General features: G+C 40.2%; 1 protein-coding gene and 1 long non-coding RNA gene across 2 annotated transcripts; both read left to right on the top strand.

Annotated features, from left to right (window-relative positions):
• The first annotated feature begins 407 nt into the window (after positions 1 to 407).
• On the top strand, positions 408 to 12,304 carry PPID (peptidylprolyl isomerase D). Its single transcript, XM_035325912.1, has 10 exons — positions 408 to 492; positions 1,486 to 1,626; positions 2,043 to 2,149; positions 3,921 to 4,109; positions 4,956 to 5,078; positions 6,675 to 6,781; positions 9,342 to 9,483; positions 11,517 to 11,603; positions 11,690 to 11,732; positions 12,078 to 12,304. Exons 1-10 carry the CDS (start codon positions 408 to 410, stop codon positions 12,164 to 12,166), a joined length of 1,113 nt encoding a protein of 370 aa, XP_035181803.1. The 3' UTR covers positions 12,167 to 12,304.
• On the top strand, positions 7,488 to 8,610 carry LOC118166762. Its single transcript, XR_004750712.1, has 3 exons — positions 7,488 to 7,575; positions 7,680 to 8,256; positions 8,292 to 8,610. It is a non-coding gene; the product is annotated as an uncharacterized LOC118166762 (long non-coding RNA).
• Positions 12,305 to 12,436: the final 132 nt, after the last annotated feature.

A 12,436-nucleotide genomic window follows, 5' to 3' on the forward strand; every position in this document is an offset into this window, starting at 1 on the left:
GAGGATACAATGAATCAAAGATGGAACACAGAGGTTGCTGGGTTGGCTTTTAAAGAAGCGCAGGGAACAGAAAGGCTCGCTTTGATTCGTAGCATTTCCAGAGGGGGCTGCAATATTGCAAGAGCCAGAGCCCGGCACTCTTCTGCCCCTTCTGCTTTTGCCTCAAGACCTACGCTGCCTTCACGATGCCAGCCAGCACACGATGCTCACATAAAACTACAAACCCCTGTGAAACCCCAAACCCCCGCCCTCCCCCAGCTCCCCAGGCCTGCACATCCCCTCACGCCCGAAGCCCTCTCCCTTGGCCCATCGCCTCGGGCCCTCCCGGCCGCGGCCGCGCCGCCTCCCGTGGGCGGAGCGGGCGGAGGGAGGCAGGCAGGCAGGCAGGCAACGCGGGCAGTAGCGACATGTCGCACCCGTCCCCTAGCGCCCGGCCCGGCAACCCCCGCAACCCCCGCGCCTTCTTCGATGTGGACATCGGGGGCGAGCGAGGTGGGGCCGGGGCTTCGGCCTGCGGGGCGGTGTGGGCCGGGGCGGTGTGGAGGGGAAGGGAGGGGGGGGAGAACAGCTGCAACATGGCCCCCGCGGGCCCTGCGCGCCGCTTCTCGCCCTGCTTTCCCCGGGAGCGGAGCTCCGTCGCTGTCAGGGGGACGCCGGGAGGGGGGACGCGGCCCCGCGGAGCCCCGCGGCCGGGCAGAGCCGCCCCACACGGCGCAGGGGGCAGCTGCGGCCCGGCACGGCCCCGGGGCCGCCATTTGCTCCCCGCCGGGACGGCCTCCGGGCTGGCGGCAGCCGCGGGTGTTGGTGGCGGCGTCGCCGGGGGTGTTGGACGGTATGGGCACGGGGATGGGGTTGGGATAAAAAACGACGGGGAAGGCGGCAGGGCAGCGCCTGGAGGCGTGGGCTTGCAGAGCACACGTTGGCAGGGTGCTGCCTCCGGAGCGCCGTGCTCTTACTGTGAAGAGTGAGGATGATGAGGTGGTCTGCGTCGTACTGACTTCCAGCCATCTGATTACATTCCCGTGCTAATTAGAATTAATATATTTACATTCCGCGTCCGGGAGAGTGAGGCTGTTAGGCTGAGGAGAAGAGGGGAGCATCCTCTGATGGCAGCAGCAAGGGGGGGACAGCACCGTGAGGAGCCACTTGTGACAAGATCAGCGTGACACAAAACCCACCTATTCACTCTTGTAGGGTCTGAGATCTTCCCAGGTTTCACTTCCTTCAGCTAAAACCCATACATTTTTAGGTGCAAGGGTTCCTTCGTAGCACCTGTAACTGTACAGAGCCATTATTCACATGCAAGTTCAGCATTACTGCGTTTCAGTGAAATGGGAGGTTAAGAGAATGAGGTTGGTTTACATACTTGACATAAGCTTTTTGATCAAAAAAATCTGAAACATTAACTTCCTTTGCTCTGTAATGCTCGATAAATCACTGTGTCAAGGCCAGGACTTAACATTTTCTCATTTTCTGTCATTTCAGTTGGACGCATTGTCTTCGAATTATTTGCTGACATTGTACCTAAAACCGCTGAAAACTTCCGTGCGTTATGCACAGGAGAGAAGGGAACAGGGCCCACAACTGGAAAACCTCTCCATTATAAAGGATGCCCTTTCCATAGAAGTAAGTTCTGAGAAATCCTTCATTATCAGTATTTGAAATAACGGTAAATGTTATTGTGGAGCATTTGTTGAAGAAATAATGACTGAAGCTAAGTTTTTGACTTTTTGATCCTCCTAATCTCTAGATATCGTTTGCCATGCATTGTCAACAAATTTGCAATGTAAATTCATCAGTAAATTAGCAAAACTAATTTAATGTGAGTTGTAAATAGGTTGAAGTGGCTTTCAGGTAAAGGATCAAATTTCAAATAACATTCACTGAATAGAAAAGGACTGTGTGGGTGAGGATAACTAAAAGGTGGTTTGCATTTTATTTAGGCGCAGTGCTGATGTCTGGGATTGCTCGTCTCTGAATTGTTTGGTCTGCAGTGCCTTTCCTGCCTTGCTGCTATATTTTGTAATTATTTTCTTTTACAGTTATTAAGCAGTTCATGGTCCAGGGTGGAGATTTCTCAAATCAAAATGGCACTGGTGGAGAAAGTATCTATGGTGAAAAATTTGAAGATGAAAACTTTCATTATAAGGTAATATATTAAAAATAGTAATTGCATCATGTTTTTGAATTTTCAGTGATTTTTAGTTTTCTTCAAGTTCAGCACTAGTGCTCTTTAGTCCACTGTTAATGTATTTTTAAGAAGTGGAATGAATGCAGCAAGAAAGCCCCCTACTAGTTTGTCCTTAGAGTCTTTATGGAGTACAGCAGAAAGGGCAACCGTAGACTACATTTTTTTAATTGCACCATCAGAAATTAATTTGAAACAGTATTTCTCTTCAATTGAAGGAGGTAGGGATACTATTGTAAAAGAGCGACAAATGGGGTTTTGAGTATGTAGGTCTGGATTTGAGGATGTTGTTTTAAGAGATGTTGGCTTTAATGGCAGAGCTAACTTCAGAAACTCCTACCCCCTATTATTTATTCCCACTCCTGTATAAGAGCTCACTGATTATAGCACCAATGTAACTGTTCATGGATCCATTCTATACATTAAAAAAATGTGTATTTTAAACAAGCTCTTTCATGTCTCTTATAGTGTAGCAGCTTGTTCACCCTGCTGCAGGATGGCAGGAAGGAGCTACACTGTGAGAGTAGGAAATTACAAAGCCCTCTTTGTGCTCAAAATCAATGTCTAGTGATACCAGGGAGACAGTAGCTGCATGTGCCTTACGCATTCAAACAGGTACAATAAACAGGTACAATTTTTGAACACTGCTAGTGTCAGGATCTGTCCTGTACCTTTCCTTGTTTCTTGGGGAATTGGCATTAACTTCAAAATGCCTGTTGCCATTCTTCAGGCTTCTCTTTGATGTCAAAATCCAATTTGGTTGATGGCTGCAGGGGTCTGTCTTTTGACATAAGACTGACTTATTTTTCTTCATTTCTTCTGAAGAATAAATGCTTGTATTCTATATTTTTAAATCATTTTTAGAAAAAGTTTTATTTCTACCTTGATATAAAATGGGTATTCCAGACAGAAAGGGAAGAAAACTGCCTCTTACCATACTGTACACTAGGTCCATGTTTGTTGGTTACCTGTAAATTGGAATAAATGGCAAGACTTTGCCAGTGGTTAGCTTACAGGTCACTCCCAGTCCACTTTTTTGATGTCACTTCTCCAGCTAATGGCTGTGCAATTGTGAAACACCCAATTTACTCAGTCCCCAGGCTGTGTTGTTACCAATGCCAATTTTGCAAGCCTTGAATTTCTCAGTCTGATTTTTCCAGACTTTTTTACTTGTTTTGTAAGCTTACCAAATGACAAGCAGAAACATCATGGGAGAAATACTTCATCTGCAAAGTTTTTCAAAACAATTTCATGGCAAGAAAATGCACCTGAGTTATCAGGAGTTTTGTTGATAAATATGACTCACTTCATGGGACTGCTGCTGAGACTCGGTCCCAAGCGAAATGGAGTTGCATGTAAATGTTGTGAAGATCAGAGCCACCAGACTTCTGGCTCTAAGTTTGTGACTTGTCCTCTGAATGTTTACAGTCAACACGTGTGTAAGGCAGTGCCAGAGCTTACTGTTCCTTGGCTCTTTGTTTACAGACCAGTGCTGTCTAGCATTAGTTGTAATTAAAAATTAAGAAAAAAAAAAAAGGAGAAAACATACCTATTTCTTGGGTGGTCTATCCCAACTCAGTAGCTGACCATTGTGGAGTGGATTGATTGAAGAAGCGGACAGGAAATGTTCAGCGTGCCAAGTCACACATGTAGCTCTGCTCACTAGGACACTGAGCTCTTTATACGATGTTATAACAGGTCTTGTTTATGTTGGTTGTGATTCGATGTGCAGCACGACAAACCGGGGCTGCTGAGCATGGCAAACGCGGGACCTGGCACTAACGGCTCCCAGTTCTTCATTACCACGGTGCCTACTTCTCACCTGGATGGGAAACATGTGGTGTTCGGCCAAGTGATCAAAGGAATGGGTGTTGTTAAAATATTAGAAAACGTCGAAGTAAATGGAGAAAATCCTGCTAAGGTAAGCAAAACCCACGGCACCAAAGGCTGGTGGTTTTTCTTGTAGTATATTAAGTTTTAGCAGTCACCAAATTGATTTGACCTTTATTTTTTTGAGGAGGATTAAATATATATTTCCGAAGCAATAAAAGGCTCTGTTTTTTAACACGTTGCTCTGGGGAAAATATTGAAACATTACCTCTCATTCTCTCCTATTGTAGTCTTGTCATTGGTACCTAGTTTAAATATTAGAGGATGTCCGATTTCTTGAATCTGAAACATGTCTCCTGAAAGTACTAGGAAGGGAAAACAATTATTTTGTGGTTGAAACCTATTAAAACAGTTACACATTTTGAAGTATTTTAGAAACTTCATTGAGGTGGAACTAGAAGGTAGAATTCAAAACCCTACCTACCTGATCAGTGATTGTTATGAATGTTAGGTCAGAAATAGTTTTATTTCTGGAAAAACTGTTGTCGTAGGCCATGCCAGTTTCTGCTTGCTTCAGAAATTAAGACCTCTGTAATGTTAAAAGACTTGGCAGTTTGAGAAAGATCCCTTGTCTCTAAAGTAGTGAAATTTCAATGGCTTGTGTTTTGCTGAAGCTCATCATGCTGTCAGCTCCCAGCCCCCCTGTAGAGCGTGGGTATGGTGTTGGTGGAAGGCTGCTTCCCAGAGGCAGTGCTTTCTGTGATAAGAGCCTTTTGATGAGGATAGGCTAATTACGTGATGGGCTTCTGAAATCAACGCACCCAAACAACAGATGAAAAAGCATTTCTACTGAGTTTTAAAGAGTACATACAAGTTGTGGCTTTTTTTTTTTTTTCCAAAGTTGTCTTAATAAGCAAACCTGCTATTTATTTTTCAGTTGTGCGTCATTGCAGAATGTGGAGAGCTAAAGGAAGGAGATGACTGGGGAATTGTTCCCCAGGATGGTTCTGGAGATGCTCATCCAGATTTTCCTGAAGACTCGGATATAGACTTAAAAGATGTAAGTATTTTTCTTTTTAAGGTACTTATTTTACAGAATGCAACACTTGTAAGCAATCTGAGTTACATGGCGTCTGTGATGTTCACTAAGCCTTTTTTTAAAAAAAATCAATGAAGATTAAGTGGTAATGTTTAGTTTTGCGAAAGTGAATGTTGGGGGACGAGATTGTAATCTTTTTTTTTCAGTGCTAATTACAACTGATTTTTTCCAAATAACTAAAACCACAATAGTTTTTTTCCTGTCCATTTCTTTTTACCCATTTTTTTGTTTGTGCTGTAGTGCCAAAGTAAATACGAGAATTCCATCCCAGACGTGACTAACTTAGCATTGTACATGCACACTTTTTCTGTACAACTTTTAACATAATTCATCCTTTAAAAATTGCCTTGCTTACTAAATATAATAAAGGATAAAGCTTTTAAAATATTTTTAGTACATCCATGCTAAATGCTCTCAGTTCCCAGTAGTTGTTTGCTTTTCTCTTCCTTCAGTTTGAAGGAAGAGTGGTTGCCGAGAGTTAGGGAGCAGGCTGGTGAAAGCAGCTCTTACGCAGTTTCTTACTTTAACCTGATAGTGGAATAGATGAACCATGCAAACCAAACACTGTGACGGGAATAAAAAGGGGGCCTCGATGTATGTGTAGATTCTAAATACAGAATTAGGAATGGAGAGAACAGTAAGAAGCAAAAACCTTACAGCTAGAAACCAGAAACTCCTTGTATCTGGCCATCAATGTGGTGACAGAGCTTTTGGATGGCATTTGCTGTGGTCTAGATCTGAGCTTGGCAGATGCCTGCCTCCCTTAACTTTAAACATGTTTATACAAACTAACCACAGAAACTGTGGTGACATTCATCTTCTGCTGTGATGATCAGTTTTTTTCAAGGATATTAATTCTAGTTGGGTAGAAGTGTAAACTGATAGTTTTACAAATGGCAATATATACATCTGACAGATCTGAAGGCAGCTGTGGTACAGACAAGAGTAACTATAAACCGTTTCTTGCCACTGGAAAAGTAACTTAACACTTGAAGTATATGCCATTCTGGAAATAGCAGTGGTGGATTTGATGCACGCAGGCAGTTTTCTTTTTCTTCTTTCATGGATGTTTGAAGTGTTTTGAGAGAAAGAGATGTGTGTTGCTATGACTTCAGTTGAGAACGTGCAGATTTCAGGTGACTCTAGTATCATTTTGAGAAGCAGATGAAATATTCCTGTGAATAAGGCAGTCTTGGTTGAATACTTCCATTGTTAGCATGCCTTCCTTTCTGTGAATAATGGTCAACGCCGTTATTTATAGCTTTCTGTGTGGGTAGCAGCGTTTAGGGGAAAGAGTTGTACTGCTGTGTTGTCTCTGGTGTTTTCTTACTCTTTATGCTGTAGAAAACCCGTTAGTAATTTCATCTTTCAGACTATTGCATTACTTGAAGTATAGAATATTACAGAAGTGGTTTGAAGTTAGTATTTATCTAAAATTGGAATACTCCTGAGATCTTTGAAAGAAAATGGACGTGGGATCCTACTGTTAAATATAAAATAAACCAAGATTTTTTTCGTAAGTAAATTTATACTTTATATTTTCCATCTATTTATTAGGTTGACAAGATTGTGGCCATAGCAGAAGACATAAAGAATATAGGAAATACTTTCTTCAAATCGCAAAATTGGGCAATGGCAGCTAAAAAGTATAGTAAAAGTTTACGGTAAGGCTATCATCATTAAATGAGGTAGTTCCTGTAATCCAAATTAATTCTGATATCAAGCAATTATATGTGCATTTTAAAAATGCCTGTTGCTGTTTTTTTTTTTCTTTTTTTCTGTTTTAAAAAGTAGATGTTAGAGTCTAGAAAACGTTTTTTTTTTTAGCTACTGATACAAGTAGGTCTTCTACTTACTGCTAGGCTAAGAGCTATAGGCAAGAAGTATTGTTTTGAACTGAATAAATGCTCCTCTATTAATGCTGCTGCTGTGCTGGCACATAACTGGGAAGAAAAGCACAATAGTACTCCGTGTATTTGGAGAGGAAGGGAGGGAGATACTTCTCGGATTTCAAATAAGCAGTAGGTTTAGGAGATGAGTAAGCTCAAGAGAGAGCACCCCCAAATGTGACGCTTATTAATTCGTTATTATTTTTGTTTTGAGGCATTGTGCCCTTGTCCTGTCTCCATGTGTAATTCAGACTTGCCTTTAAAATCATGATCTTTGTCTCCATACTGCTCCTTTCTTCTTTGATGATGTTTTGCTTTATGTGTATGTGGTTCTCCTGTTAACTTCTTAAAGTTATACTGACCTTTTTTCCTGCCTTCTTTATGATCACTGGTTAATGAGCAGTGACAATAAGGAAAGAAAAAGCATTCAGGCATATTTAATGCTTCAGCTGTGTTTTAACTGATTAGGTTTCAAACAAATGCTGTCTTTCTGAAGCATAAAAATTAATCCATACAGAGAATTAACCCAAGATGCAACCTCTCCCTCTGCCTTCAAAAATCCTTTCATAGTACAACTTAAAACCTGAAATAAATAGGATTGGTATGTAAATGCTTGAGAAATCATACAGAAAAAAGGCTGGAGTAGATCTTCAAGTAACTAACCAAGTATCAGGTAAAATTACGCCATCCCTCACAACTCATTGTCTTGCTCACTCTTAAGCTGATGAGCCAATGAAGGCTCTTCCAGTTGTGTAAACAGCTTCTTGTTGATACTCATTGTTTGTCCTAGCAGATGGAATGCATAGTAGCTTTTCTGAACTAGACAAATTGGATTGTTCAGCTCTTCTTTATGGGTTGTGTTTTCATACTTGAATGGACACGCCCTAATGTTCTCCCTGAAGTCTAATACTTCATGTAGGATGCAGTATTTTGGTTGGCACTTCTCTGGAACTGACAGGAGTAGCTCTTATCGGGGGCATCTCCCATGTCTTCTGTACAACTTGCCTAGCAAACAAACCATCTGGTGGTTTTACTTTTTTTTTTAATCAGCGTTGCATTGTGTATTCTTTAATGCTTTTATTCTATTATAACCTTCAGTTCTTCTTATCTTATTGCTGCTTAACCAGTTATTTTTATATCAGAATTTATACTTTTTTGTCCAAAATGTATTACTTTCCCTTGTCTCCGCTCATATTCATCTTACAGATTTCTTTGCCTTGGAAGCTGTGATTTTGTTTCTAGAAGTTGAAGTCTGTCATATTTTGGCGTGATTTATAAATACCAGAGGTGCATTCTATTTGTTTTGAACATAACTCACTATTGTATTGTTTTCCATAGCTTCTTACCCTTTTTTCCTCTCCTCTGGTCCTCATTTCTTGCGTGATGCCCAGCAAGTGGACAAATCATTGGGATTATGTCTAACTTACATTTTAAGTATTGCTTATTTCTGTACTCCAAGACTGTATACAAACCATCCAACATTCAAAAGATAGGGATGCAAAATTAAAACTCTAAAAGCACCAATCTGCAAAAACTGCATTAATCATGGCATGCTTAAAATGTGAGTGTACGTGAACATGATTTTGGTAAACTTGCTCTTTTTTAATTAAAACAATAGAAGTTCTATAAGTAATGCCTAAAATAACTTTTATATCCACAACGGGCCTTTGCCACTTGAGATAAAAAGCTGCCAGCATTAACACAGTGTAAATTAAGAAGAATGAGATACAATTTGTCTGCCAGTTTACCTGCGAGGCAGCAATGCAGTAAACGATAGGGCTTGGTCCTGAACTAGGGTCAGTTTTTAAATTCAGGAAAAAGCACCTCTGAGTCGTCACTGGAAAGCAAGTGGAGTTAATGCCAATAACATTCTTGCCTTTACAAAGTAAAGTTAACTTTAATTTTTCACCATAAATGCCTAAATTAACTAAAATCTTACTGAAGAAGAGATGAAGCTTCCCACAAATGTGGAAGGTGCTATAGTGGCATTGCTTTTTGCCACAGATGAACACTATGTTGGGAATAAGCACTGAGATAAATTCTAATGGTTTCATGCTGTCTAGCATAGTGCATTTGTCTAAGAAGAAAGGATGCCATCAGTACAGTAAAGGGACAGGAGTATTTAACCCTTGGTCTAATACTTACTGAGCTACAGCAAAACATTCACTGATTCATCTTTTTAAATACACAAATACAAATAAATACTTGTAATGGTGGAATTGAAACTGCATTACAAATGCCAGCTTGCACTCACCTGTGGAAAGATAGCTCAGGGCAGAAGAAAACAGAACTTGAAACACTAACGCACACTCTTTGTAAACCTGTTTTTCTCCAGGTATGTAGAAGCTTCTGAAATGGTGGCAGAAGAGGCTGACAAGCCAAAGCTGAAGACCATTGGGCTGACCTGCGTTTTAAACATCGGCGCTTGTAAGCTAAAACTGTCGGACTGGCAGGGAGCCATTGACAGTTGTTCAGAGGTAAATATAGTGTTAAGTAATTTGATTAGCAATTGGCCTATGTCAAGAACGGAGACTGAAACTGCAAAGTTTTTTTAAAGTTCTTCTGACAAGTTCAAGGTTTGAAAGTATAAGGTGGAAGGCTGGTTGTGAAGTTACCACAAACCTTCTGGTATGTGGCTTTTTGAAATGATTTTAAAATTGAAAAGGAATTTGAAAGCAAAACTTCTGCTGCTTACTGCCAGAAAAAATACATACTGGGACTGTCAGTTTTGTTTCCTAAAAAGAGAGCTAATGTTTAAATTACAAAGAGTCTTCAGTGAAAGAAGAATATTGTTTTTCTGGAAGACTAGTATAAGCAAAACATTTTACTTGTTTTCAGATCTGATGGGTCTGAATTTTATTTACTGAAATGAATTTTCCAATTAAAGCCCTTTCAGGTAGAGCAGTGGTGAAAGGAAACTGGTGGAGGGGAAAAAAAAGGAAGGAAACAAATGCAACTGATCTGCACGTGAGGGATCTGTGAAGAGCTGGCTTGCATTCTAGGCTGCTGGCAGTGTTCTGCATCGAACATTCATAAACCCGTGTCCTCAGATGGACAAATGTAGGGGTAAAAAAGTGTAACATGGCATCTGTCCTCTAGAAAATGATTGACTGAAACAGCATTTAAATGTCACAGAAATTGATAATCCTAATACTTAAAAATGTGGATTTTTTTTTTTTTAAGATTATAGAATTGTTAGATCAAGGCAAGTCCCTAGGCGTAGTAGCCATCTGTATTGCATTTAGCTTAGGTATCATAACAAGTGTTAAACTGAGTATCAGTGTTTTAATTAGACCGCCAGTTTCTAAGATTAACTAGTAGAGTTCAAGTAATCGTTGATGATAAACTTTATGGTTTCAGTGATGATTTCCTAAGGCCAAAATATATATTTTAATTAACAATCTGTAATACATGCATTGTTTGGTGTAAATAAGAAGTTACAGAGAGCTGAACCTGTTCAAACAAACCTCATGTTAAAATAGCTGTAAGCACACTTGGTCCAGCTGAAAATGAAGAATGCTCTGTGCACCTGGAACAGACACCTAAGTTTTTAACTCTTGGCAGAGAAGAGGTTCAAGGCCTTATAGCAGATACCTCAAGACAAGCTCTCAGAGCAATGCTTTACACAAACAGCCAATACTGAAGCGTTTTTAAAAAATTTAGATGCAGCTTCTAGCATCTAGAATTCTTAATTAATGAGTTAAAGTTAATGAATGAAACTAACAAAGCCCCACATTCACACAGATTTCCTCTAATCATCGAACAACTTTTTATTTCTTAAAACTGAAAAAAAAATGTATAATATAGTTCTATTTTTGCAGTAAGAAAAAAACAGTGGGATTTTCACAGGCAAGAAAAAGCTCCTGAAGAGAATGGAGCTAGCCAAATTAATGGAGGTAGTTTGAGAAAAATAATTAGTGACTGACTCGACTAGTGGAACAATCCCTTTACCTGGTCACTGTATTTCCTGTTTTGGTATTGTCATATAAGAACTGGAACATACACATTAGTGAAACCATTCGTGTTAGAAATGGCATGATACCTCAAACTTGACAAGGTTCCTGAATCACAAGATGGAGCGCTTGCATCTTTCTATCCTACAGTGAAAAAAGCTTTACAGAAAATCCCGTTTTCTTTATGATGTAGAGGGTTTTCTTGGTACGAAGGGAGGAGCTGCAATACAGAGCAGAACAGTGAGCATCAAGGTTAGGATAGCGAAGCTGCTGCTGCAGCTCAGGTTTTGACAGCTGTATCGATCGATGCAGGTTCTATTTCATCGTAATGTATGCTGGCCCTTGACAGAAGCCTACTTGTGGTGCAGCAGTACTGCAAATGATCAGATAGCCATTCAGTGTGCTCCATTACAGCATCCCTTTTTGCAGTTCATGTTTTGACAGCTCGCCCTCAAATCAAATAGGGAGATTGTCTGCTGGTGGGAACTGCCATTTGCAGAGATGGGAGGCTGTGAAGTATACTAAATGTTAATGTGACAATTTTATTAAATTTACAGGCTCTTGAAATAGATCCAGCAAATACTAAAGCTCTCTACAGACGGGCTCAAGGATGGCAGGGAATAAAAGATCTCGATCAGGCACTGGTAATGATTACAATATTTACCTTTTTTTTTTTTGGTATATCTAAATATTTCACCGGAACATTCATTTATACTTGTTTTTATTTAAGGCTGATCTTAAGAAGGCTCACGAAATAGCCCCTGAAGACAAAGGTAAAATAAAGCTATTTCTCTACTGATCCTATACTTTAGGAATGCAACCAGGGTAATACTTACGTAAGAAATCATACCAATGTGATGCCTAAAATGGTGGCTTCTAATAACTGTTGAAACTTAGAAGCTGATTTATTGAGCAGAGAGCCCACTGAGATGGAACACCTGTTTTTATACATTTTTGCTGCTGGTATCTGACCTAGCAGAAGATCAAACGCAGTTTAGTGTACAAATGTAGTGTGCAAAATAATACAAGTAATTTACAGCAGCAAGCCCTGCTCTTGACATATTCGGAAACCTAATGTAACCTAAAGACAGTGTGTCATGGATTTTCTTTTTGAACAGCTATCCAGACGGAAACACTCAAAATCAAGCAGAAGATAAAAGCCCAAAAGGAGAAAGAGAAGGCAGCTTATGCTAAAATGTTCGCTTGATATTTTTATTGTTAAGCTTTTAATTCTATGCACTAACTCATGCAAAAGACAAAATGGAGCTGGAGGCCAACTGTTCCCTCTTTCATTTGCCCTGTACTGCACTTCTCGGTGTTTATAACTTAAAGGTCTAATAATAAAGACATTGTTCAAAGGTGAAGTGGTTTTCTTCTTTTCAGGTGTAAGAACTTGTTTTGTGATTCAGGTATGTTGCTCGCAGTAGGGGTTGTGTTTTTGCAGCTTAATACTTAGGGCCTCCTAAAAAGTCTGGTT

This window comes from Oxyura jamaicensis, chromosome 4, assembly GCF_011077185.1.
Source record: "Oxyura jamaicensis isolate SHBP4307 breed ruddy duck chromosome 4, BPBGC_Ojam_1.0, whole genome shotgun sequence".
In the NCBI taxonomy this organism is placed as follows: Eukaryota; Metazoa; Chordata; class Aves; order Anseriformes; family Anatidae; genus Oxyura; species Oxyura jamaicensis.